This window comes from Thamnophis elegans, chromosome 1 (genome assembly GCF_009769535.1).
Source record: "Thamnophis elegans isolate rThaEle1 chromosome 1, rThaEle1.pri, whole genome shotgun sequence".
NCBI lineage: Eukaryota > Metazoa > Chordata > Lepidosauria > Squamata > Colubridae > Thamnophis > Thamnophis elegans.
The window spans coordinates 69,875,726-69,901,156 of record NC_045541.1 but is presented as its reverse complement, the minus strand read 5'-3'; the positions used below and the strand labels follow the sequence as shown (position 1 = coordinate 69,901,156).

General features: G+C 39.7%; 1 protein-coding gene and 1 pseudogene across 1 annotated transcript; both read right to left on the bottom strand.

The window, feature by feature from the left end:
• Window positions 1-2,795: 2,795 nt before the first annotated feature.
• Window positions 2,796-3,698, bottom strand: LOC116507259 (annotated as a pseudogene).
• Window positions 3,699-14,670: 10,972 nt separating this feature from the next.
• Window positions 14,671-23,621, bottom strand: LOC116520688 (membrane-spanning 4-domains subfamily A member 15-like). The gene is given in 8 exon segments (XM_032234987.1): window positions 14,671-14,848; window positions 17,214-17,327; window positions 19,130-19,258; window positions 21,052-21,108; window positions 21,286-21,417; window positions 22,158-22,219; window positions 22,222-22,398; window positions 23,349-23,621. Coding segments are annotated over 7 exon segments (753 nt in total). The 5' UTR covers window positions 22,367-22,398; window positions 23,349-23,621; the 3' UTR covers window positions 14,671-14,734.
• Between the last annotated feature and the right edge of the window lie 1,810 nt (window positions 23,622-25,431).

The following is a 25,431-nucleotide window of genomic DNA, read 5'->3' as shown; positions in this document are numbered from 1 at the left end:
GTGGTGGTTAACTTCTCTTAGAAGGAGTGGCCTTCTGGTTCTTAAAAAGATGGTGGTGCACCCTTTCCTGGAAGTAACATAATTCAGTCCAAGTTGTCTGGACAGTCTCCAATCTTTCCTTTTTAGAGAAGGTGGTAGAGAGAGTGGCCACATTGCAGCTTCAGAGGACCCTGAATCCATTTCAGTTGTGGTTCAGACCAGAGTTAGGGACTGAGAAAGCATTGATTGCATTCATGGATGATCTCTGATAGGAGCAGGATGGAGGTAGACTTCTCAATAGTGTTCAATACTATCAATTATAGTAGCCCTCTGAGCTGGCTTCAGGAATTGGGGCTGGGCAGCACCGTATTGTGTTAGTTCTCCTTCTGCCTCTGTGGCTGATTCCAGTTAGTGTTGATAGAGAGTGAAAAATCCTGCCCACAATCCCTTTATTGGGTGACTAGGGTTTGATTCTCTCTCCCCTTCTATAACATTTACATGAGGCCACAAGGTGAGGTATTCCATCAGTTTGGCATTATTGATATGCATGATAGATGATATTGACATCTAGCTTTCTATCTCCCCAGGCCCTTGAATGATACTGTAGACATCTTATCTCACTGTCGGGAGGTTGTTGGGAACCTGATGGGGTAACACAGGTTCCAAGGCAACCCTAGGAAGACAGAATAGCTGTGGGTATTTGGTCCCTCCAAACACAAGGTTCTTCCATCTTTAGTTCTGGATGTGGTTGCACTACCCTAGACAAACCCAGTACACAATCTGGGGATCCTCTTAGTTTTACGCTTCCTGATCAATGGAGCAAGTGGCAGCTGTAGCTAGGAGAGTTTGCACACTTTTGGGTGGTACACTATTCTTGGACCGGAAGGCCCTGCTTACAGGGACTCATACCATTGAAACCTCTCGTTTAGATTGTTATAACATGCTTTACATGAGGCTACCCCTGAAGAGCATTTAGAAACTTGAAGTGGTGCAGAATGTGGCTGTGGGGGTAATAAATGGTGCCAAAGATACAGCATACAGATATATTTAAATATTTACAAAATGTGAGGGGGTGTACTTACTTCTGTGATGTACGGTACATAATACCATTTCCATGTAAGCTCCGTTGGTTACTGGTGTACTTCCAGGTGCCATTCAAAGTGATAGTTAGCTGGGTACCTGATTACCTGAGAGATCACCTTTCTCCAAGAGACTTTACCCATCAAACTTATAACAGATTGCGCATGCCATAGATCCTGTCAGATAAAGATTGTCAACTGGTAGGTACTATAAGTCATGTTTTTTCCGCAATGGCCCCTGATCTATGGAATATCCTCCCTTCAGAGATTAGAATGGTCCCAACCCTTTTAACCCTTCAAAAAGCCCTAAACACCTGGCTATGTTCTGTGCCTGGGGGGGCTGAATGAGTCAAGAGGCCGGTTTCTTGGCTGAATTTTTAACTGGTCAAGTATCTTGGCTGCTATGCATAGTTATTTTGGATGTCTTTTTAACTATTTTAAAATGTTTTAATGTGTTAATTGGTCTGAAGAGGGGAGCTTAATTCCCCAGCAGGCCCAGCGGGTGGAGCTGGAGTTCCACTTGAACACCATGACAAAATCCAAATCAGTCAATTGTAAAAGGCAGCTTTATTTGGAACCACTTCCATTGCAACAACACCTTTACCCCCATCAAATAATAACTTCTGCCTATCCCAGGACCTTGGAGAGGACTCGATAGGTGGCCAAAAATGGCAAATCCAATCTAAAAATCTGTTTGATTACATGTTGAACAACAACAACAATAATAAACATGATCCAAACAGAAATAAGTACCAAATGTCCAATTTAATGCTAAAGAAAAATCCAAAGAGCAATATTGATCTTGTCTTTGTTTTGGCCTTTTCCCCAGATATTTGAGGGTTTGTTTTAAATGAAAAATGACATATGAGGCATATAAATTAAATAAATACATAAATATAACAAATAAAAAGAAGAGAGTTTTAAAAAATCAGAATTTTTTTAGAACATCCATTCAAAAAGAAACAATATTTTAGACATGGTTTACTAGGAAGCTGATATTGATTCAAAGGTGGATTTGAAAAGCGATAGGCCACAAAAGGATATGGAGGAAAATAGAAATATTGAATGTGCAAATGAAGAAGGGTTCATAGAAAAGGAGGAAAGAACTCTTTTCTGCTTCAGTCAATGGAAAGACAGAATACTGGCACCGAGAGCACTGCTGCCCTATGTCCTGTCACTCTGGTGAATTGAAAAATGGCTAATCCTCGACCCCAGCTACCTGCCTTCCGTTAGGCTGCCCCACTGCCCCCTTCAGTAAAGACAATAATTGCTGGGATTTTTTTCCCCTCTTCCTAATGGGAGATCCTTGGTTGGGGCAGAAGTGAAGCTGAAGGAATACACCAATTATTGCCTTTAAATTATCTCATATGAAATCAGTAAGGATTATCCAGCCAGAATGCTGAAGCAGGATAGGACTCAGTTTTGAGTCAATGCAATTTAGGCTGGTACACATTCTTAAATAATTACATCAATGCAGGAACACAAATGTGAACGTGACTGTGAGAAGGACTCTAAGAGAACACCTTTGAGGTAATTCCCAAATATTGGTTAGAGTTTGGGAGAGAATTAAGCACAGGTTTCATTCACGTCTATCATCATGATTGCTGCGGAAGAAGGAAGGAAGGAGGAAGGAAGGAAGGAAGGAAGGAAGGAAGGAAGGAAGGAAGGAAGGAAGGCTGACAGTATAGGTTTAAATCATCTGAAGTACAATCTGGGGAAAGAGACTATCAATGGCATTCATTTGGTTATTGTGAATTTACCCCAGACTTTCTTGAGGGCTACTTTCACATCCTTGTTGCGTAAACTGTAAATGACAGGGTTGGCCAGAGGGTTGACTACAGTATAGAACAGTGCATTTGTGAGATACATGATGAAAATGGAACCATAGAAGAGGGAGACTGACATCAAGGGAGCTGAGCAAGTGAAGAAGGCTTTGCGTCTCCCTGTAGCTGACCGGATATTAACTATGGCTACTCCAATGCCAACGTATGAGCTCACAATGATAGCTGTAGTTACTAGCAAATTGGAACCTAATACAGCAGCCACAATGAGTTCATAGAAACCTATGTCATTACAGGACATTTTAAGAAGTGGGGGCCCATCACAAAAGTAATGGTTGATCACATTATTGCCACAGAAATCTAGCCGAAAGGTGTTGCCAGTGTGTACAATTGCATTGACAAAGCCAGCTGCATAAGCTCTACCACCAACTGAATGCAGAGCTTCTTGGGCATGGCAGTGTTGTAAAGGAGTGGGTTGCAGATGGCCCAAAGCGGTCATAGGCCATGAAGGCCAATAGGAAGCATTCAGTGTACGCTAAGCCAGCAGAGAAGAAGAACTGGGCTGCACAACCAGCTAGAAGAACTGGTTGTTTGTGGACACACAGTCAGACAAGATCCGAAGAGTGTAGACTGTGGAGTACCAAATATCCAGGAAGGAAAGGTTGCCCACAAAGAAGTACATGGGTGTGTGCAAGCGGGAGTCCAGGTAGATCAGTGCTAGAAGGCCGAAATTACCAGTCAGCGTTAGGGTGTAGGAGGCCAAGAACAGCATAAAGAAGATTATGCGTAGAAATGGGTCTGTTGTAAACCCAAGCAAGACAAAATCAGTAAGCAATGTCCGATTGCCTTCCACTTCCATCATTTTCATAGGCACAACCTGTTTGCAAAGGAAAGAGAAGTCAAAATTTGGCAGTGTTGAAGTCCCCCTTCTCGGCATATTTGGATGAGTTTGACTATTTTACTTTACCAAATGCTTTTACTTCTGCTTTTTTAATATTCCAAATACATTTACAGGATTCATCTTTTATAAGAAAATTACAACATAAGGCCCTCATTGCTTAGGAGCAGCGCTCCATGTAGTCTACTACCGTGTTTCCCCGAAAATAAGACAAGGTCTTATTTTCTTTTGACCCACGAAATAAGCACTTGGCCTTAATTCCAGGGTGGTCCTATTGTTTTTGAGAGAGGAGGTGGCGAGTGTGGTCACCTCATGGCTGCTGCTGTGTTGCAATATTTGTGGGGAGGGCTTATTTTCAGGGGAGGGCTTATTATCCGGGGAGGTCTTATTTTCAAGGAAACAGTGTAATCCTTTCTGAAAGCAGGCTCAGACTGTTAACAAGCTCAGGGTTGATGAAAACTGGGTGGAAAATCATCAAGAATCCCTGACTGTAGATTTAGAGAAAACCTGGTTATTTCTTTGTCAAGAAAACTGCATGGTCTTCCTCATGTTAACATAAAGCGTCATCCTGGACTTGAAGGACATATTGCCTTTTTAAAATGTGTTGAAGTGGAATGAAGGCATAAATTCCAAATGGATTTTACTTCCCAGGCTGTCCTTGGATTAGTCTCTCCATGTATCTATCACTGGAGCTTCCTAGCATCCCTAGTAAGAGTTATGGATCAGTGATGAAGGTTGGGGGAAAACTTTTCTTAGAGAAAAAGCAAGCTCATTCACAGGTATGTATGGAATAACAAAACAAAGAAGATAGGTTTCTATGGAGATTCTCAGTCATCCAGGTCATGGTGGTCCCAAAGGTGCTTTTTTTCCAAGAGGCAACTAAATTTTCCACAAAGTCCAGTTGCCTCTTGAAAAAAAGTATCTTTGTGACAAAAAAAATAAGAATGTGAAGGGATCTATTAGATGAGAAAGCCTGTTAAATTCAAGGACCAGTCCAACAATTGCATTACTAGCAATTCTGTTTCAAGGACAATTATATTAAGAGGTATCTGATTACATATGCAAGATTATACATATGGACCCAATAAACAATTTAAAATGCAATCAGAATTGGATAATGAAGCTGGAATCTGCCCTGAATAGAAAATAAAAAGAAATCTCACAGCAGAAGACAGGACCCTGGGAAAAATGCCAGAGTTTGAAAAACCTATGCAAAAAAAACATTAAGAATATTGACCTCAAGCTACAATTTGTCGAGAAATTGGTTCAAAATATTTGATAGTTGATTTATAACTCTTTTACAAATTGCCAAGATGAACAAATTGTGCAATAAATACTGGAATTGCCACAAAAAAATGAACATTTTAACATATATAGAAAAAGACTCAACAGTATGGGAAAGAAATACATCAATATATCGAGAAAATTCTGACAATAAATTTGAATCAAACACACATGTATTTTATTAGGTATGATCCTAGATAATATCCCTCATAGTTTATGAAAATATGTGCTGACAATGGCAAGAGTCCCACTGGGACAAAACTTGAAGAGGAAAAACCTTGCAAACCAAATATGTTTGGGAGACTAAAATTAGAGAATACAAAGCAATGGAAAAATTGACAGTATATATTCATAGCAGAAACTTAACCAAGTTTGACAAGGAATCTACCCTGATTAATATATTTGTTATAAAAAAGGAAAATAAAGAGAAATCTCACAGCAGAAGAAAGGGCCTTTTTTCCATTCTGTGGAACAGCAGAAAAGATCTTCCCTCCCTCCCCTTGTGCAGCTGCACCCTTGTCAATCAAGGTTCCTCCGAGACTCCTCAGGGGTTTGCCATTTTCTATTTAGATCCAGATTATTGTCCCCTTTCCTTTGAAGTGTGAATAGTTCTCTTTTCCCTTCATGGAAATCAACTGTTTAGATAAGTAAACTTCTTAAAGATGTCCTGTGAATAGCTTTTCCTGCTGTTTCTTAGAGCTCTACCTGGACTTTGTCTTTCAACTCCCATTCTAAGACTCCTGTCAGAGGCATGGTTGACTCCAACCTTCCTTTAGAGGAAGGGTTGGAAGAAGTGACTGCCATGCACATGAAGGCTTCTGGAGGGAAGCAGAAATCGGAAAAGTGAACCACTTTTGAACACCTTTCCGTATTCAGAAATAGAGAAGGGGTGGGATGGTGCATGGCTCTGAGACCCTTGACAATCAGAAGTGACACAAACGGCTTTGAGAGCATTGGTCAAATCCTAACTGCGATAACCATAGAATCCTGTTGGACATCTACCTAAACTATTCCCAGATATGCCAAACTTACCTGGATGAAGCTGAGTACATTTTCCTGCTATGTCTGTTGGAGAAACCAACGAATCAACCTATTTGGGAACATTGTACTTTCATGAATAAAGTGCTCACATCTTTCCTTCAAATTGGGCAGCCTCAGTTCCCCATGGAAGCACTTAGATTAAATTATCCCTCTTGATGATATGAAGTGGGAATATTATAGTTGCTACCAAAAGTTTTTTTTCCTAAATCTTCCATAGGGTGTTTCATCTATGTGAAAAAAGGTGAAAAATCACTCCCGAGGCTTCCTGAATTCTCCAGATAAACTGTCATCTTCTACCCTGAGGACACTAGAAGTTCAGCTGCAATCATCACTTGTCTCAGGGCCTTTTTTGAGGGTGGGGAACCCTCCAAAAAGTATATGTGATCATAGTGAATCCTTTTAAATTATTATTATGCATTTACTTACATAATATTTACAAAAATACAAAAAAGGAAAACAAATAGAATATTTTTTGCATTAATAGATATAATTGTCTTTTCAAAAACAGAAAAGTTATATGTCTCTTAAATCCTGCCCTTCATAATGAAATAATACCCATTTTCCAGTTTCTCAAAATAATTCCCTCAGGAGCAATTCAGGGCAAATAGACTATATCTCTTGAAATAATTCTATTCCAAAATTTTGGCTCATAATTTCATATAACATCTATCTATATATATGTTATATATGTTAAAATATTTTCCCAAACATATGTGAATTATTCATAAGACCATAGGACTTAATGATGCCCACCAATATTTTTTATATTGCCAATTGTAAAAATCTGATGCTTATCCTTTAAATTGTATTCTTTTGGTTGCCCAATATATTCAGAATATAATCTCTGTGTTGAAGCTTCACAGTTTAAGAAGGTGTGTGCCAACAGTGGCAAGAATCCATTTGGCTTGGGACCAGGTTATCTGAGGGACCTCTTTCTCCAGGACTGTCTACCCATCCAATCAGATGCAACGGACTGTGCCTGCTGCAGATCCCATCAGTCAAAGAGTGCTGACTGGCAGAAACTTGATGTGGGCCTTTTTCTGCTCTAGTTCCCTGCCTTATGGAACATCCCTCAGAGATCAGAATGGCCCCAACCCTGTTAGCTTCTCACAAAGCTCTAAAAACTTGACTATGTACTCGGAATGTGAGAAGAGCCCTATTAGTTGGCTTTACTATTTAGCAGACTAATCATCATGGCTGCTGTTTATATTCGTATATATTTTGTGGGTGTTTTATTGTTTTAATGGTTTTTTAAATTTTATTTATTAAATGTATTTGCCACCCGTTCCTGCAACGCAATGACACTTGGAGATTTACAGCATTATTTGCTTTAATTGTTTTAAAGTTGTAGACTTGTAAGCTGCCCAGGGTCACTTGATTGAATGGGTGGACATACAAATGAATAAGTAAATAAATGAATAAAAACAGCATTCGAAAAGAGAACCCTGCTGAGTAATAAAGGGATTGAGACATTAAAATTGGAGACTATCCAGCAATAAAAAACTAGTAGTATACATTCACAGCAGAAGTCTATGTTGTAAATTCAAGCAGGAGTAGGTCCAATAAATACAATGTATATCATACAACAAGACAATCTTAGAAGCTATGGTGGGGTTTTTTTTTGAAGAAAGGGAAAACTATTTTAATAATAATAGCAATAATAGCAATTGCAATGATCTAAACAAAAATGAGTAACAATATCCACATTAAATTATTTTTTAAAAAAAACATTCAAAGAGCAATATGTGTCTTTATTTTTGTTTTTGGTCTTTTTAGTGTATATTTTATTGAATGAGCACTGAAATGGGACACTTGTACATATAATTAATAAATAATTAAATGTAAGAACAAAAAACATTTTTTCAAAAAGTATTTCAATAGATTTTAGATGGCATCCTTTTCAGGAGAAGAAATAAAGTGATATAAGTCTTTTATAGTCTTTTATATAAATAAATATCTATTTATTTATATTTGATAGAAATACAATGTCGATTTCGATTCAGATACAGACTCCATCAAAGATGAGGGCATCTCAGGTTTCTTGGAAGCAGCCAAAGCATGCAGAATATACAGAATAGCAGATTTGGAAGGGACCTTGTGGCTGTTTCGGGTGATTTTTACCACCATATTGTGAATACGAGTGACAAAATTCTGATTCTGGTAAAATAATGTAATAAGTATTAATAATAGCAATAACAAGAAATAATCATTGCACAGTAATTGATCTCAAATATGTATCCCCCATTCATTTGCAGAACATTTGACTCCTACTTTAAGGTGATCAGATTTTCAGATTGGTAAAGAGGGACACCTTTGACCGGGCTTGATTAAAAATTTTATACGGAGCAACAAACATTTTCATACAACACAAAAATAGTATTGTAATATTTTTTATTTCAACATAACTACAATTTACAAAATAAATTGTAACTGTTGCCAAACAACAAAATTTTGATCACGTGACCATGAAGATGCTGCAACGGTCGCTAAGTGTGAAAATGGCTGCTAAGTGTGAAAAATGGTCATCAATCACTTTTTTCAATGTTATTGTAACTTTGGTCACTAAGCCCATTATACCACCTTTCTTGCCACACTTCTTAAGTAAATAACTGCAGCTGATAAGTTAGTAACATAAGTGAATCTGGTTTCCCCATCTGACTTTGTCAAAAGGTGAGACCCCAGGACACCGAAACCATCATAAATACGAATCTGTTGCCAAACATCAAAATTTTGATCACGTGACCATGAGGATGCTGCAACGGTTGCTAAGTGTGAAAATGGTCACTAAGTGTGAAAAATAGTCATCAGTCACTTTTTTCAATGCCATTGTAACTTTGGTCACTAAATGAATTGTTTGAAAGCTAAGGCTAGCTTGCATTATACTGCCTTATGCTAGCTTACATTTTCAAGAGAGAGAAGCTAAACCCCTTATTAGAATTGAAATAGAAATGAATAGAGTAGAGTAGAGTAGGTAGAGTAGAGTAGAGTAGAGTAGAGTAGAGTAGAGTAGAGTAGAGTAGAGTAGAGTAGAATAGTTATTAGCCAAGTGTGATTGGACACACAAGGAATTTGTCTTTGGTGCATAGGCTCTCAGTGTACATAAAAGAAAAAAATACATTCATCAAGAATCATAAGCTACAACACTTAGTGATAGTCATAGGTTACTAATAAGCAATCAAATTATACTAGGAAACAAATTATTGGATTTTTAAATTATTGGATTTTTTTTTCAAAGAAACTCAGTATGTGCTTCCTGATTATTAAAAGTGCAAATTCAGTGTCAATGACTCCTGACTATTTAAAATATAGTCTAAGACAATTTAAAAAAAGAATCCACACAGAAAAACTATTTTAAAAACTCCTATGGACAATAAATAAAATATTATTTTAAAATACATTAAAAAAATAAAAGGAAAAAACCTGGCTCACTTACCAGCAGGCAGGCACTTCAAGTCAATCCAGAATGATATAGATGTTAATATCTGTGGACCACCAAAATTTTCTCACAGACCACCAGTGGTCCACCACGGACCACTGGTTGGGGACCACTGCTTTAAAGCAGAATCTGCAGAGGGGAAGCAGGGAGACGGTTCCTAAATAGAATGCCCTCTTTAAAAAAAGTAAGTTTTTTTTAATGACTCAATGCAGCCAAGTTCATTATATGGCATCATGCAAGCCTTGTCACATCTTATTATGCCATCACCGCTAAATCTCTTTAGAAAGTCTACACGAATATAGTTTGTAAATCCCCCTATATGGCTCCTTTCCCATGACTCCTGACGCTGGCAGGTAGACTGCCCTTGCCCACAGAAGCTCGAGAGGAGAAAATTGGATAAAGCACACCTTAGTCATGCTGGATGAAAATTTAAATTTCTAACTTGCCTCTTTTTGGGGGGGGGGGGGGCATCAAGGCTGCCCAGGAAGACCAGCAGAATAATAATTTAAAAAAAGAGATAGACTTAATACGATAAATAGAGAAATGTGTAGAGAAATGTAAAGAATGAAGAGGGATGGAGGGATGAAAAGGGGGAAAGATGGATGGGTTTTTAAGAGTCTGGGGCTGCAAAACAGGGGTTATTAATCTGTGTGTGTGTGTGTGTGTGTGTGTGTGTGTGGTGTGTCCAGCCTTCATTCCTGCTCACTTCACACTGGATGCACAAAAAGAGTAGTCAAAATGTGTGTGTGTGTGTGTGTGTGTACGATTTTTACCAGCAACAAAAGGGGAATTGCTAGCAGCTAGCAGGGTCTTTTATTTGCAGCTGTTAAGTGCTCGGTTACAGCAATTACGAGATCTCAGGAGGAATGGGGGAACCTGGGGAGGGGTCGCAGGGGAGGGGGATCAGAGATCACAAGGTAGGAAAGGGATAGATTAAAAAAATAAGAGGGGATCGTACGCCCCCACCCACCCACTCCCAACCCCATCCGACAGAAGGAGACGAGAGAAGAGCAGCGGAGAGAAGGAAATCTCCTCCATCCCCCCTCTTCCAAATTATACACACAGACACTGCCCTCCCCATCCCGCAGCCCCAATTCCAGCCGCACCAATTCAAGCTCCCAGATCTCTCACTCTTTTTTTCTCCACTCATCCCCCCCCTCAACCAAACAAACGAACAAAGTAAATACAAGAAAAGCAACTTTTTAAAAATAAATAAATGAAATCCAAGGCACGGGAGGAAAATCCCCCTTTCCCCCAATTCCCACTCCCCCCATCCCGCCTCCCGATCCATTTGGGGTGGATTTCTTTATTTGCAATAAATCCTGGGTTTCCCCCCCTTTTTTTTTAAAGGAAGGAAAATGACAGATCTTCTCCCCCCCCCCCCCCCCCCTCACCAAAAGGAGACCGGAGAAAAGCAACCAGATTGAAAGGAAGGGAGATATGCTTGTGTTTGGAAGAGCAGGAGGAGAGGGAGGGCTGCGAGCAAGCCGAGCAGAGGGAGGGAAACCACTGCCCTCTAAAGGCCACATCGGGAATGACACTTCAGAGAAATAAAAAATTTTTAATGGCGTCCTTTTTAAATCGGGACTTTTTGAACACGCAGTGGGACATGGGACAATTTTTGAAAAATCGTAACTGTCCTGCCAAAAGCGGGACTTCTGGTCACCTTAGGTAATAAACTACGGCCTTCCGTAAAGCTACTAAGTCCTGGCTGTTCCGGCAGGCTGGGGGCTGTTAAAGCACCCAGCCCCATCTTAATTGTGACTTGTGGTTTTTAAAATTGCTTGTATTGTCTTATTTATTCCCTCCCCTGTTTATTGTGAGCCGCCCGGAGTCCTTCGGGAGTGGGTGGCATACAAAACCCATAAACCTAACCTAACTTAACTTCTTTATTGTGCTTTTGCTTTTGCTCAGAAAAGAATTAACAGAGTGGTTGAAATCTATGTTATGTCATCCAATGAATGTAAGCCTTGCCAGCTTTAAGCTGGTGGAAAATCTGAACATTTAACGGTAAGCATTTTTGTTTTATACATACCTTAAACAAGAGAGAGGCCTAGTTCATTAGGACAATGAAATTCACAGTGATGATAGTGTTTGCCTTGTTGGATACCTGGCATGTAGGGATGGAGCCTGTGTGGGTGTTGCCTAGTTATCCTATCATATGGCAATCAATTATGCTTCCATTCTGAACTTGACAACAAATATTCGCAAGTGTAGACAAGAGTTATCACTAGTTGAAACCACTACTGATGGTGCCATTTGCATCAGATCAACCTTTGAGGAAGATGTGCCTTTGGGTAAATATCCAAGGTGCCACTGTACCTATGACATTGTTACAAGACTTACTGACCTATCACATAAGATGGAAACCATCTATGAGCAATGCATGGCAATGTATGGGAATTACACCCCTTCATATAGAAAATTTAGAATAATTGAAGAAGCATTATTTTTCCCTTATGTTGAAATCAAAGCTCCTTCGAAGCTTATGTTTTCTGCAGAGGTCTTGGCCTAACAAGTTTGCCTTCTGTGTGGAAAGGAAGATTGTAATTGGATATGTTAAAATTCCACTACATATGAGACTACTACAGATGAGGCAAAAGAGACATGTGGTTGGACCGTTAAAGCCTGGAATTCATAAGCCAGCAGCAAATGATCCAAACAAGAAGAGGGAAATGTTTGTCTGGATCTAATGCAGGTAGCTTTGAATAGTTCATCTTTTTGTGTAAAAGGTGAGACTACAGTCTCTGATATAATGACAACATGTTTTGCGGGAGTACCAGCATCTGGAAAAATTTTATTTGATGAAGCAAAATCACAATAGATCCTAACAATTATAATCTCTCACATACTCTTTTTGGAAGTCCACATAAGCCCAATAAATGGACTAATAAAAAAAAGGGTGATAGAATTAAAAACAGTATTGCCTGCTCATGACTGCGTATATTACAAACATCCTGAAAAGAGACAGGAAAAGGTAATATATGCAGGTACCTACTGATCATGTTTTTGCTTGTTCTGAAGTGGAAGAAGAAATAGAAGCTGCAGGACCGGTATATTTACCTAGAGGATGGTTTTTATTCTGCAGCTTGCATGCTTATGCACATGTACCTTCTCATGCCATAGGAGGTCCATGTACTATTGGATGGTTAACTACCTCTATGGCAGTAACTCATTTTAATGATATTAATCAGAAAACAGCTTTTTATTATGAGATGAATCAAAGTCTCTATCAAGAATAGAGTACCACATAAGAAGGTAGTGCCTCATACACATGATGATACATGATATTACAGCAGGAAAAGATCCAGTAGATGGAACTCATACACATGAAGGTACAGTACATGCACATGAAGATGGGAAAGAACATGAACATGTGGAACCACCTGTAAAGAGACAAGAGCCACATGTTGTAATAAATACAGGTGTACATCCTATAAGATGGACTATAACACCAGTGAACATTACAAGCAATGTTGAATTGAATGTATATAGAGGAAAGAGATCCATATTTAGTAATGCTTATGATGCAGGATGTAATTATGAAGTGGTAATCTTAGATTACAAGGTGGAGTCTTGGGCATAGTACCATGGATTGCAACCCAGTACAATCACACCCAGCTTGGCCATCTTGCTTGTGCTTTGGCTAAGAGCATCAATGAAACTTCATCAGCAATAGCTGCTGCTTTAGCTGATGAAATGTGGGAGATCAGAAAGTCCATCTTACAAATAGAATAGCTATTGATTACATGTTGTTGTGTATTGGACATGGATGTGAGGAATTTGAGGGCTCGTTGTTTTAAAGTTGGAGATCGTTCTCAATTCATTGAGGCTAAGCTGAAAGCTTTGCACAATATAACGACACATTTATCACATGTAACGGAAAGCTCTGCTTTTAAACGTGTTTGGCATCTTTTAACTTCCTGGCTGCCAGACTTCACTTGGCTAAAAGAATTATTTGTGGGAGTGATAAGTATCATTGTGATATGCTTGATCACTTGTATTTGTATCAGTTGTGCTCCTTTATGCTTAAAATGTATCAAATGTAGCCAATGCTGTTTGATTTGTTTTAAGGGATCTAACTGCACCAAGAAAAAGGAACAGCTAAGTAGACAAGAGGCTAAAATTATGATGCAAGAGATTGAAAATTAATTTACACATATAAATTGTTATTAAAGGGGAGAGGATGAAATGTAAGAATAGGGATAAGATCTGACTTATTTATTTATTCCATTCTGAATAAAATACATATCTATTCTGCTTGTTAGCCTGGAAAAATACTGCTGGATGTTTTGCTAACATTAAGGTCACTATGACCCAGCTAGGAATAGCCCATGGTTATTATTAGGATATGGTTTGGGGAAGTTAATAATTATCTTGTTATTGTTTAAACTGTAAGAAAGGGAAAACCATCAACCACCCATTTTTGGGAAAGTTTAAAATATGTTCCTGCCACATAAGTGTTGTGGCTCAACGGAAGTCTCCTGTGGGTCTTTTCGGGGTGCGGGATTGGCAGTGCAGCTGGAGGCATCTTCTGGTGATGGAGGCATGGATGGTGCCGCGCCCTGGTTGCAGGAGTCAACATTCGTTCAACATTCATTGATCATCGGTCGTGGTTTGTTTGTAAGAGACACTTGGAGAAGTGATTTGCTTTCTGTAACCCTGATTCAAGGAGACACTTGGAGAAGTGCATTGCTTTGTAAGAGTTTTGTTTTGTATTCTGTTATCTGGTCAGAGACTTGATTTATATTTATTTTGGGCTCGCAACCAGTCTGAGCCGAAAACTGATAAAGTTCTTTCCTTTTAAGTTTGTCTGCCTGTCATCTCTTAACGAGCCGAGAAGGGGGGACAGAACACATAAGTAACCGGAATTTTCCAGAAAGATCTCAGGGAATTTATTTTTGGGATTTTGCTCAATTAATGCCAATTATTGTCAATATTGCAAGTATTGTTATTGATCACGCCAAATAGATTTATGTAATTGTATTATAACACGCTTTAATATACCCATGAGACTTCAACTTGAGTATTTAAGTTTCACATGTGTACTGTTCGGTATTCTCTCACTTTTCCAAGAATCAAGTGTAAATAAAATGGATGCTTTTTGTTGATCATAGTATCTTGACCATTTTTTTAATATGTAGAAAATATATCAAATATATTTTTCTCACAAGTAGTATGAAATGCATTGCTCCCGAAACCGCTTTTGCCAACAATTCTCATATTTCCTCTTGTTTTACTGAGATTTGGTATCCATGTTATCATAAGTCGGTAGTGGAGTAGGAGGATTTGGTTCAGCTGTGACTGCTCTACCTCCGATGACTTGGTAAGGCATAAAAAGCACCGATGGCTGTAACAGAAAATAATAGTCAACACAATAAGTACTCAGTGATGCATCTGTTACTCTAGGTAGGAGGAATAGATTCTCCAGTTGTGTGTTTTTAACTGTGATGCTGCCAGTCTCACCAAGAGGCTAAAATCCTTGATAGCTCAAAGTCCTGATAGAGAATTCTTTAAAACTATAAATTAACAGGCAAATTATTTTTGCCTGGGCATTTAAGTGACTTTTACTGATCGAATCTGCCAGCCTTTATCTATACATTCAGAGAATGTCTGCTCAGGATCTCCACACCTACCTATCAACAGGTGTGAGAGGAAAACAACCCCCCTCCACCCCATCCCCAGTGAGTGTTCTCTGTGTGGAATAGATGATCTTCTGAAATAAAGATGGTACCAATTGGGATGGTCCTCTGGGAAGTGGTAAGAGAAGTGAACTGGTTTCTCCTGAGGATCTTTGGGGACTGATTTTATTTTGTGCTTTAGTTTTATTGGAGTTTTATATTGCTTATATTTTATGTCTCTGCATTTGTTACTCCTAAGATCCAGCTTCATTGAGGAGCAAATAAATAAACAAATACATAAAGAAATAATATTCTTGTATGTAATGAAACATCAGCACTAAAACAACCAAGCTAGAGACCACCAAGGACCCCAAGACAGGTATCTCTGTATGCTGATTTAGCTGCTTGCAATATTTTTAGAGTCTTCTGTTTTATAAGGTCCAATCATATCACCCCTTTCAGTCTTTCTTCTGTCCCATTTTCTGCCTCTCCAATTAATCTAAAGCATTTCTGAAATCTTGAGAGTAGCTTTGTTATTGGTACACAAGGAAGCCAATTGTCATTACTGTAGAACAGTGGTGTCAAACTCAATTTCATTGAGGTACGCATCAGGGTTGTGTTTGACCTCAGAGTCCGGGGGCATTGCCGGGGACCTGGTGTGGTCAAGGTGGCCATGGCCACGGTGCAGCACTCAGCCTCCTGTAGCACTCTGCCAGACAAAACAGGGCATGGAGGTTAATTACAAAATGTGGGCTTTGCTTTGTGACATCCAGATCCAGTGAGCAAGGAGTGTGAACTGCACAGAAAATACACCTTTGTTTGCTTATGAAGAAACATCCCCAAAGTCAGATGTAGACTAAATGTAGACTGACCTTTACTATACACCTTCCCAGCAAACAACAAATTTTGAAGCTCCAGGTAAAGAGGATTCATTTTAGGATGAGTAACCACTTTGTGCATGTTGGAGGTTCCTAAAGGAATGCTGGGAAACTGTATTTCAAAGAATATTTCAGGGAGGGATGCAGAATAGCCCTTCTCTGCCTGAGGCTGTAGAGACCTGACACCAGTCAAACACTTTTGTGAAGCAGCTGATCAACACTGACAGGGTAAGTCACTAGTATGTGAAAATAAGAGCAAACTCCAGTCCCTTCTGGTACTGATGATGTTACCTAGTTTGGTAATGAAACATCTGCAAGAAAATCATTAAGCTCAGAGAGCACCAAGGACTGCACAGTTTAACACTGAGCTACAAATAATCTCTTCTATGGATAAAGACTTTTGGGTTAGAGAGACTCAGAGCCTGTCTTATATGAGATGGCTCCCGGTGGATTTCATTCTAAATCTTGATATGATTTCTATAAATAAGGAATGTGATATTATAATGGCTGGGTCTTTGATCCTTCATACATTAAAAAAGTCCCACAAAACTAAGGGATTAACAAATAACAACAAATTTGAAAAAAGAAAAGACTAAGGAAAGAAAAGGAGTGAAAGTGTAAGAAAGGAAAAGGAAAAGAAGGAAAACTGAAAGAGAATGACTTCCAACTTTCTTTAGTACAGATATAAGTAAAAATATATCAAACTCTTACTCTAAGATTAACATTTATCTACATTACTTCCATAATCCCATACATAATCATCAAAGCCCCAGATCAACTTTTAATTTCAGTGCCTCACAAAAGTCCAGTAATGGTTTATATCACTTTAATCACTATTGCTTAGGGAAACCACAACTGATTTATTTAATTGCACCAAACTCTAAATTAAACAGGAATGGAAAATCCTAAACTCTAGTGTAGACCCATGCCTCTCAACTTTGGCAACTTTAGGCTTCCAGAATTCCCAAGGCAACATGAAGTTCACCCATCTTAAACTTGCCAAGACTGAGAAATGCTGATCTACAGATAGGAATTTTTCCACTTTTACTATTCTTACTTAAAGTTAGTTATAAATATCACTGGATACCCTATTGTTCAGGGTAATAGCAAAGAAACAAGTAAAAGGTGAGGTTAGGTTGAGAAAAATGGACAATCTTCTTTACAGTCTTTAACAATGAGAACTGCTAAAGCTATTATCAGATTATCAAATATTTACCTGGCCATCAATACAGCAAGCTGCCTGGCACCCAAAGTGAGCCAGGGAAACAGTGATGCAAAATTCCAGCATACTGAACAAGAGCAGCACAATAGAGAAGCCACAACTAACACTCTGTAAAGTAGGAAGACATGTGGAAAGATAATTGTAATCTGCTGAGAAATTAATGTAATGGTACATATTTAAATTTATTGAATGTGCTACACCATTAAAAGGGACTCCCAGCTGCTCCCTTGGGAAACACTGGGAGGAACAATTGCATTGGGGGAAAATTGCATTGTACAGGTAACCCTCGACTTACAGCCACAATTGGGGCCAGAATTTCCACTGCTAAACAAAGGGATTGTTAAGTGAGTTGTGCATAATTTTACCTTTTCTGCCACTGTTGTTAAGCAAATTGCTGCAGTTAAGAGAATCATACGGTTGTTAAGTGAATCTTCCCCACCCCCACTAGCTTTGCTGATGAGAAGCTGGCTGGGAAAGTCGCAAAGGGGATGCTGCAACTGTCCTAAATAAATTGTGAGTAGTCAAGCCCCCTAATTTTAATCATGTGATTGTGAGGATGCTGCATTGGGCGTGCATGCCAGCAGTGGTCATATCTTTGGGTGCCACTGAAACTTTGAATGGTCACTAAATGAATAATTGTTCATTCAGTTAAAGACTGCCTGTACAGCCTGTGTGAGATGGGGAAACTGCATCAGGGAACATTATTAGCATCTCTTATGTTTGGCTGAGTTGCTGAGTCTAGTCAGAGCTGAAGAAGCTTCTTGGATGAGAAATGAAATGTCTCCTTTGGAAAACAAGAAAGTCCAGTTGCCACCTGAATAAGCACCTTTGGGATGATGGAGGAGAGAGCGGATGGATAGGAAACCTCAAGAAACAAAGTGCTGAAGGGAGAAGGAGAAAGAAATGGTTAAGAAAGAGGCTGGCTAATCCAAAGAGGAAAAGCGACAGGACTCCCCACTGTCCTAACAAATCCACTCTTGGCCACCTGACTTTATCTCCAAGATTAGGGGTGAAGGGAAATAGATTTTATACACCTTGAGGCTTTTGTTGGATGGGATCAGAATAAGAGCAGAGGAAAAGACGAGTTTTATACAAGTACAGCTAACGATGACTACTACATCAGGTGTAAATCTTACTCATGGGATGGGGATAAGGTAAAGAAAATCTCATGGGAAAATTGGCATCAAGAGAATATAGTTAAGGGCAGCAACGTGATTTAGATTCAGCCAGTCTAATGTATATTTTTTCTCCTCCTCAATAAGGATGCATCTAGATCTATTTTCTTTACCCAACTTCTTTCCAATCATCTCTCAGGCTGGAAAGGAGAAAAGCCCTGGATGTGATACTTTTATGATTTAACTCTCAGAAGAAAGCAAAAGACTTTACAAAATACTAAAAATTCAAGCCATTGATCCCAGGTACTGGAGTGGTTCTAAACTGTCCACACTTCAGAACTTACCTAAATTTCAGTTTTCTAAAACTGGGTGGCAAATGCAAAGAAGGGATGAGGATGTGGGGGTGGCAGAAAAACATGGTATAGATTTCAAAATTAAAATATGTCTAAAAGATATTCACTATTAAAAAAAATCCGTCCCCCTCCCCACCAAAAAGAAAGAAACTGGAAAAGAAAGAAGAAATCTATAGGTTTCTAAGCACTTTGTACCTTGATGATCATAAGGTTGCCCATATCTAACACACACACACACACACACCACACACACACAAATGTGTGTGTGTGTGTGTGTGTAAAAAATTCAAATGAAATAGAACACATCTCTTGGGACTGAGACTTATTAAAGGAAAAGTTTCAAAGAAAAGTCAAAGGGCATGGAATATCTTGGCTGCATATCTAATCTCCTTCTCGATTCTGTACATGAAGCCAAAATGTAAGACAAGATTGGTTTACTTACGAATAAACGGTCAGTGGCATATTGACTGCGATAACTCTCAGAATACATTAGCAGATCGCCTATGTACAGGAAGATACCAATTAATGAGATTATAGCACTTGTGATGTTCATTCCTGCACTGATTTTCACCTGAATCAGAAATACACCAGAAGGAGAGAAATTACAGTGTCAGAATAAGTCTTATTAAATGCAAAGCATATAAACAATTCCCCAACTATGGTAAAAACAGTGACAAAGAAATTCTATGTGGGTGCTTAATGACACATAGCCAGTCAGTGGAGGAACCAGACAGCATCCACTAAGATCAGGAGTAACAAACAACACATTTTCCCACAGTGGAATTGCAAAGCCCACAAGTCCACTGGAAGAGTTTTCTAAAACTCTCAAATTTCTTCTTTTCTTTCTGTTTTCATCCTTTAACACTTTGCTTAAAGGAATTCCACACTATTTATTGTGAGACATAACATGCTCTAAGCATTGAATGTTGATGTTAAATGCTCTTTTAGCTATACAACATTACAGAGAGGCTATTAGACAGATGGGAATGGAGAAACCCTTGGAGCCAATAGTGAGGATTGTGAACATTTAAAATTTGCTCTGTTTTAATTCTCCCCTGTCAGGAATGTAGTATTTTTCTATCACAATGGTCCTTTTTTTTCTTGAACACACACTGTGTTCCTTTACAAGACAAAAACATTTCTATGTTGCCATGAACTCACTTTAAATCAAGGAGAAATAGGGGAGAGAAAACAAGCTCTTTGTAGGAGGACTATCATATGCTCTCTCTTCCCTTTGATTCCCAGAATGATTCCCATTCTAGTTCCATACTTTCACTCCTAATATGCTGGACTTCTTCCTAATGTTGCTTTCATGTAGGAATACTTCTGAAACTGCACCCGAGGAGCAGGAGGAGGACGGATGATGATGATGATGATGATGAGGCACTTGGTACCATGTCCAAGAATTTTATAAAACACATCAAGAAATTGCAGCTTCCTTGCAATAACACCAGCGGACTGCAAAAAACTGCGCTGTTCGGAACATCTTAGATTTTAAGAAGGTACTTTGTTGATACCTAGGACGCTGCCAGCAACCCGTATCAACTATTAGCACCTGTCAATGGTATTTGTAATGCATTTTTGAATGTTCAGTTGGTTGAGTTTCATGTTTAATGAATAAAGTATATAATAATATAAAAATGTTGGAAGTTTGCTTCAAGACTAGAGCACTTCTACTCAGGACTCGCAACAGCAATAGCACTTAGACTTATACACTGTTTCACAGTGCTTTACAGCCCTCTCTAAGCAGTTTACAGAGTCGGCCTATTGCCCCCAACAATCTGGGTCCTCATTTTACCTACTTCAGAAGGATGGAAGGCTGAGTCAACCTTGAGCCTGGTGAGATTTGATCTGCCAAATTGTAGGCAGCCGGCAGGCAGCAGAAGTAACCTGCAGTACTGCACTCTAATCATTGCGCACCACGGCTCATTATTACTAGTAGCTACTAAAGAAGCTCTGGTAGAACAATCAGCCATATTATGATCATTGACTCCCTCAGGCTTCTCTCATTTCTTCATGGTGCTGTCATACCCGAAGTGTTGCAGGTTGGACATCAGGAAGGGAACTTGGCAAAAAGCCCATCACAAAATTGGGACCAGGAAAGGCTGAAATTCCAGATGATTGAACATTGTCTGCTGTTGACATAGAACTTTCAATGGAAGCAAGGCTTAGAAGCAAAAGTTCATCAAAGAAGGAAAGGGGGGGGGCTTTTGAGTTTGCTTTTCTTTCTTAAATGTTGATTTAAGACTAAGCAGTATCTGAAGAGAATTGACACAATAAAAAGTCCTCAAACAGCATAAAAGAAATTCAAATCCAAAAAGAAACAGCATAAAAAGAAATTCAAATCCTACACGGGTTTCTTACCAAACCATGATTTTGGCGGTTGGCAGCTGATACACAAAGGGATCCAGAAGAAAGAAACTATGGAAAAAGTAAAATGAAAAACAAATGATTGTAGTCCACTGGAAATAAAAGGGGGAAATTGTCAAAAAAATCTGGCACTCATGAGAAGCCAGATAGGCTCCAATGCAAACAGGACTTTTATAAGTATCCATTAGCCATTACTACCATGGACCATGACTCCATAAAAATGTGTACATACTTACAAATATCCCCCCAAAAGGGGTAACCTGCAACCCGAGAAAAGATGGGGATGGAGTCACGATAACGTGAAGAAACCCAGATAGCCTCAAAGCTGATGTGGATCAACCCAATCAATATTTGGACAGCCTGTGGAAAGAAAACACACAAAGTAAGATAACTTTTTTCGCTGAATCTGAGAAAAACATTATTTGTTAGCATCCTAGGAAAGGCATCACTTTATATCCATCTTAGAAAAGTCCTTCAAAGGTGTTGGGGCTTTTCAGCTTCCAGTGCAGGTGTTGACCCAAGGCCTGGTTTCCTATGGTGAAAAATCCAAATGGAGAAGGGACAGTTTGAGACCCATTGTCACTATGTACCAGACATTTACTCCAGATTATGATCTAGTTTAACTTCACTGGGACTGCTTTTGCCAGGAAGATGGTCTGTAAGAATATCAAGATAGATATTCAAGACAAAAATGACACCTATCATACAGACTCCTCTGCAGGAGGATGTTGATCAAGGTCATAAGCCCAAAGTGACTTCAACCGACTTGGACTTCAGCCAATCCATGACCAGTTTCTTCTGGAGAAATGCCCAACAGTTTCACTTCTCAGAGGGAAGGAAGAAAAAGATCTGCTGCTGAAACCTTGGCTGAGCTCCACTTTCTCAGTTAAAGAGCAAAGCAAAAGAAATTCATATCGGAGTCAGAACGTTTTGTAGAAACACAAATGAAACCACCAGGAAGAAGAGAGGTTTCTGGAGTACATTCCAGTACCAGACAACAGCCAAGCCAAGTTCCAGAATTTCAACATGGGGCTCTCGGGTCTCTATATAGCTCTAAAACCTTAATGGATTCAAGCAGGAACATAGCAATTCATGCCTACCCCAAGTACTTTGGGCTCAGCCTTGAGGAATCTCTCCAAAGGACTCTTTTGTGGGACTTGTGAGGAGCATTGGTGGGAATTTGCTGAGCTCCATACTGGGGATATGGAGTTGCTCCAGATGTCTGAAGAGCAACACTGGACAATCCAGGAGCCATTTGAATTATGTTGGCTCCATTAGAGGGGATGAAAACTGTAGTTCCACTGGCCATTCTTGCTGGAAGTGATGCCACAGCTAAGTTACCTGCAAACAAACAAGTGAGGAAAAGTTAATGTCTAAAATCAAGGAGGAAAATTCTGGCCCTTCTCCTTAATGTCACTTTGAGAGATAATATTTGCTGCAGTAAAACTGAAGAAGGCTTCAGGGAGCAGGATAGTAAACAAAAAATACAACTTTCTCAGGGATAGAAATCCGTTCTTTCCCTACCTTTCAGCCAGAACCAAAGAAGCTTCTTGCCTTTTGAAAGCATCTTTGGGACAACATGACCTGGATGATTTTGAATCTCCATGGAAATAAGTTGAGAAAAAGTTAATGGAGAATATGGAGATGATTTTTCAATGCAAAAGGTCTCTTTCTGATCTTAGCACCATCTCAGACCCCCAGTTAAATGGCATTTCCATTTGGGCAAAGTTTCCTGACTGTTACTGGCAGATGGATTAAAGGCATCAGGCATGGATGATCATATTGAGTGCATCTTCCAGGAAGGTCATACTCATTGGGAGAAAACAAGTTACTGTGAAGAACACAAGAGCAGGGATTTGTATTCCAACCCAACTTTGCTTCACGGATGAGATGAGGTTTCTTATCAAACTCAACTGGACCCCAGTCTGGGTTTCCTAACAAAACTCCAGACAACCCCAGAAAAAAGTGAAGCGATACAGTAAAGTCCCAACTGCCATCGATATCTAATAGTCCTCCGGATTTTTAAAACTCTGACCCAATGAATTAAGAGGAAGCTTCTTCCTACTTGAGCTGTATTAATTGGAAGCCAAAGTGGCTGCAGGGGAGAAGCGGCAGCCATGGGATGGACCACATATTAATTCCGTATTAATTTTTAGACAAGTAATCAGAATATACTCACGATCACCGCTCAAGACGAGAAACACCAAAGCCTCAGAGGAAAGAAACATACCTTAAAAGGAACAAGTGGAGGGCGGGGCTCGTCCACCTACTAAAAGGAGGGGTTTGCTCACCTTGATCGAGGACTCCAGAAAAAACATCTTTCTTGCCCCTTTAACTCTTGCAACATATAACAGTTTGGGGCCAGGAACCTTTTGCTTGTTCATCTCTTTCGCTTCTCTCCTTCTCCCAAAGTAACCAAGTCCCGCGCTTGGTGGGACTCGTTTTCAACCCCTCGGAGATTTCCACAACCTTTGCACGAGTCGCCAGAAATAAAAACAAAAGGACGCGCATTGCGATCACAGCCTCCCCGTCTGTCTCTCACACACGCACACCTAGCTCTTTAAGTGGCCTCGTCCAGCGGAGAGGATTTTTTCCTCTCCTTTCCCTCCACTACGCTTCTTACAGCTTTTGGTTCCTCTTTTAGGCATTTGAACAGGCAAAACCGCAATGGCGTGAAGAGACTCGATCCCAGCCTCCGATTGAGCTCCTTGCGAAACTCTCCCTGGAAAAACTTCTAAGCACCTCAGAGGCGTCCTTAGTATAGTTATACATTTATCTTTATATAAGATCATTTATAACAGAATTCGTCTTCATTGATGAGATAAACTTCTGCTTGCTGAGGAGTCTCCAATTCCTTCACTATGTAAAGGAAGCGGGAGCACCGGGAAAAACTCCCAATTGTTCCCTCTAACCTGGGTGCGAGGAGGAGGAGGGTTCTGAAAGAAGGCTTGAGTGGCTAATCTAGCTATCATTCAACCTTAGTGATCTTGGAATAACCACCCTGTCTGTCCATTGCAAAAACCAATGGCAGATCACTTCATGGATTATGGCGTCTACAGGATAAATGCCCAGATGTCATCTGTCCCTGCATTAGAAGCTTCAATGGAAGCTAACATTAACATAGATGGTGAGACAGTGACAGTTTTCGCTAAGCTCTCATTCAAGTTGATTGACTGAACCAAATTACTTCATTGGGCTATATCCTGAGCAGGTTTCATGTTCTTTCCTTCATGCAGTGCTGTGTCTACAGAGGTCCTGATCTACTGCTTTTTTGACTCTGACAGAGGAACCACTGAGCAAAAACCTGGTCCCAAGGAATGCCTCACAGGGTGACCTGCCCATTGGGCCTTTTCTCCTTTATCCAGGGCTGACAGAAAGGTCATTGTGGAGAGGGCTTAACCTATCACTAGCACAGCCTCAAAAATGGTAGAGAAAGCAGTAAAGAACTCCCTTCCTAGAGTGACCTGCCTGTCAGTCAGACAGAACGGAGCCAACCACAGAGCAACTGGCCTGCTGAGAAACTAAAACTGAACTGACAGAAAAAGCCCTGCAGCTGACTGGATGTTAATTATAGCTGCTCCAATGCCAACATATGAGCTCAAGATGATAGCTGTGGGTACTAGCAAATTGGAACCCAATACAGTAGCTGCAATGAGTTTGTGGACACCTGTGTCATTACAGGACATTTTAACAAGTGGTGGCCCAGTTATGGTTGATGACCATTTTAACAAAAGCCCCCCCCCCCGATTCCCCAGGAAAGCTTTTCTGCCAACAATCGCTCTATTTACTCAAATTCTGGGGGGAAATAAAATAAATAATTAAAAAATAAAAAGTGACACATGGAAATTCAATTGCCACAAATCCAGAAGTAAAGACCATATAAGGCTCAGAAAAAGTTTTATGCAGCATAGAGACATACATGCGCTATAGAACATAGGATTATTTCTACTCTATTCATCTCAACTCTTCACCTTCTTTGAGTTAGTGTTTTGTTTCAAGGACAGGCATTGATTCTCACATAAAGAAATACTACAGTAGATGGGTGGGTGGCGGAATGAAATGAGTTGTTTTTTTTTAATCCCCAGATAGTATTAAATGGCTCAGATTGTAAACAAGAAAGCAGCAACTGGAGAAGTACAGAATAAGGACTGGGTTAAGGGCTGTGATAGGATCACTGCCTCGGTGCCTGGATCCCCAACTCTGTGGAGGAAGGGCTTCTCTTAGTGAAGCAGTCCTCACTATGTCTATGTGAAGAGTGCAGGTGGCTGAAACAGACGAGTAATCCTGATCAGGGAATGGCCCAAGTTGGAGAAAGGAGAGAATCAATCAATGGCAAGAAAATGAGAGCAGCTCTTTGGACCTGAAGGGAACACA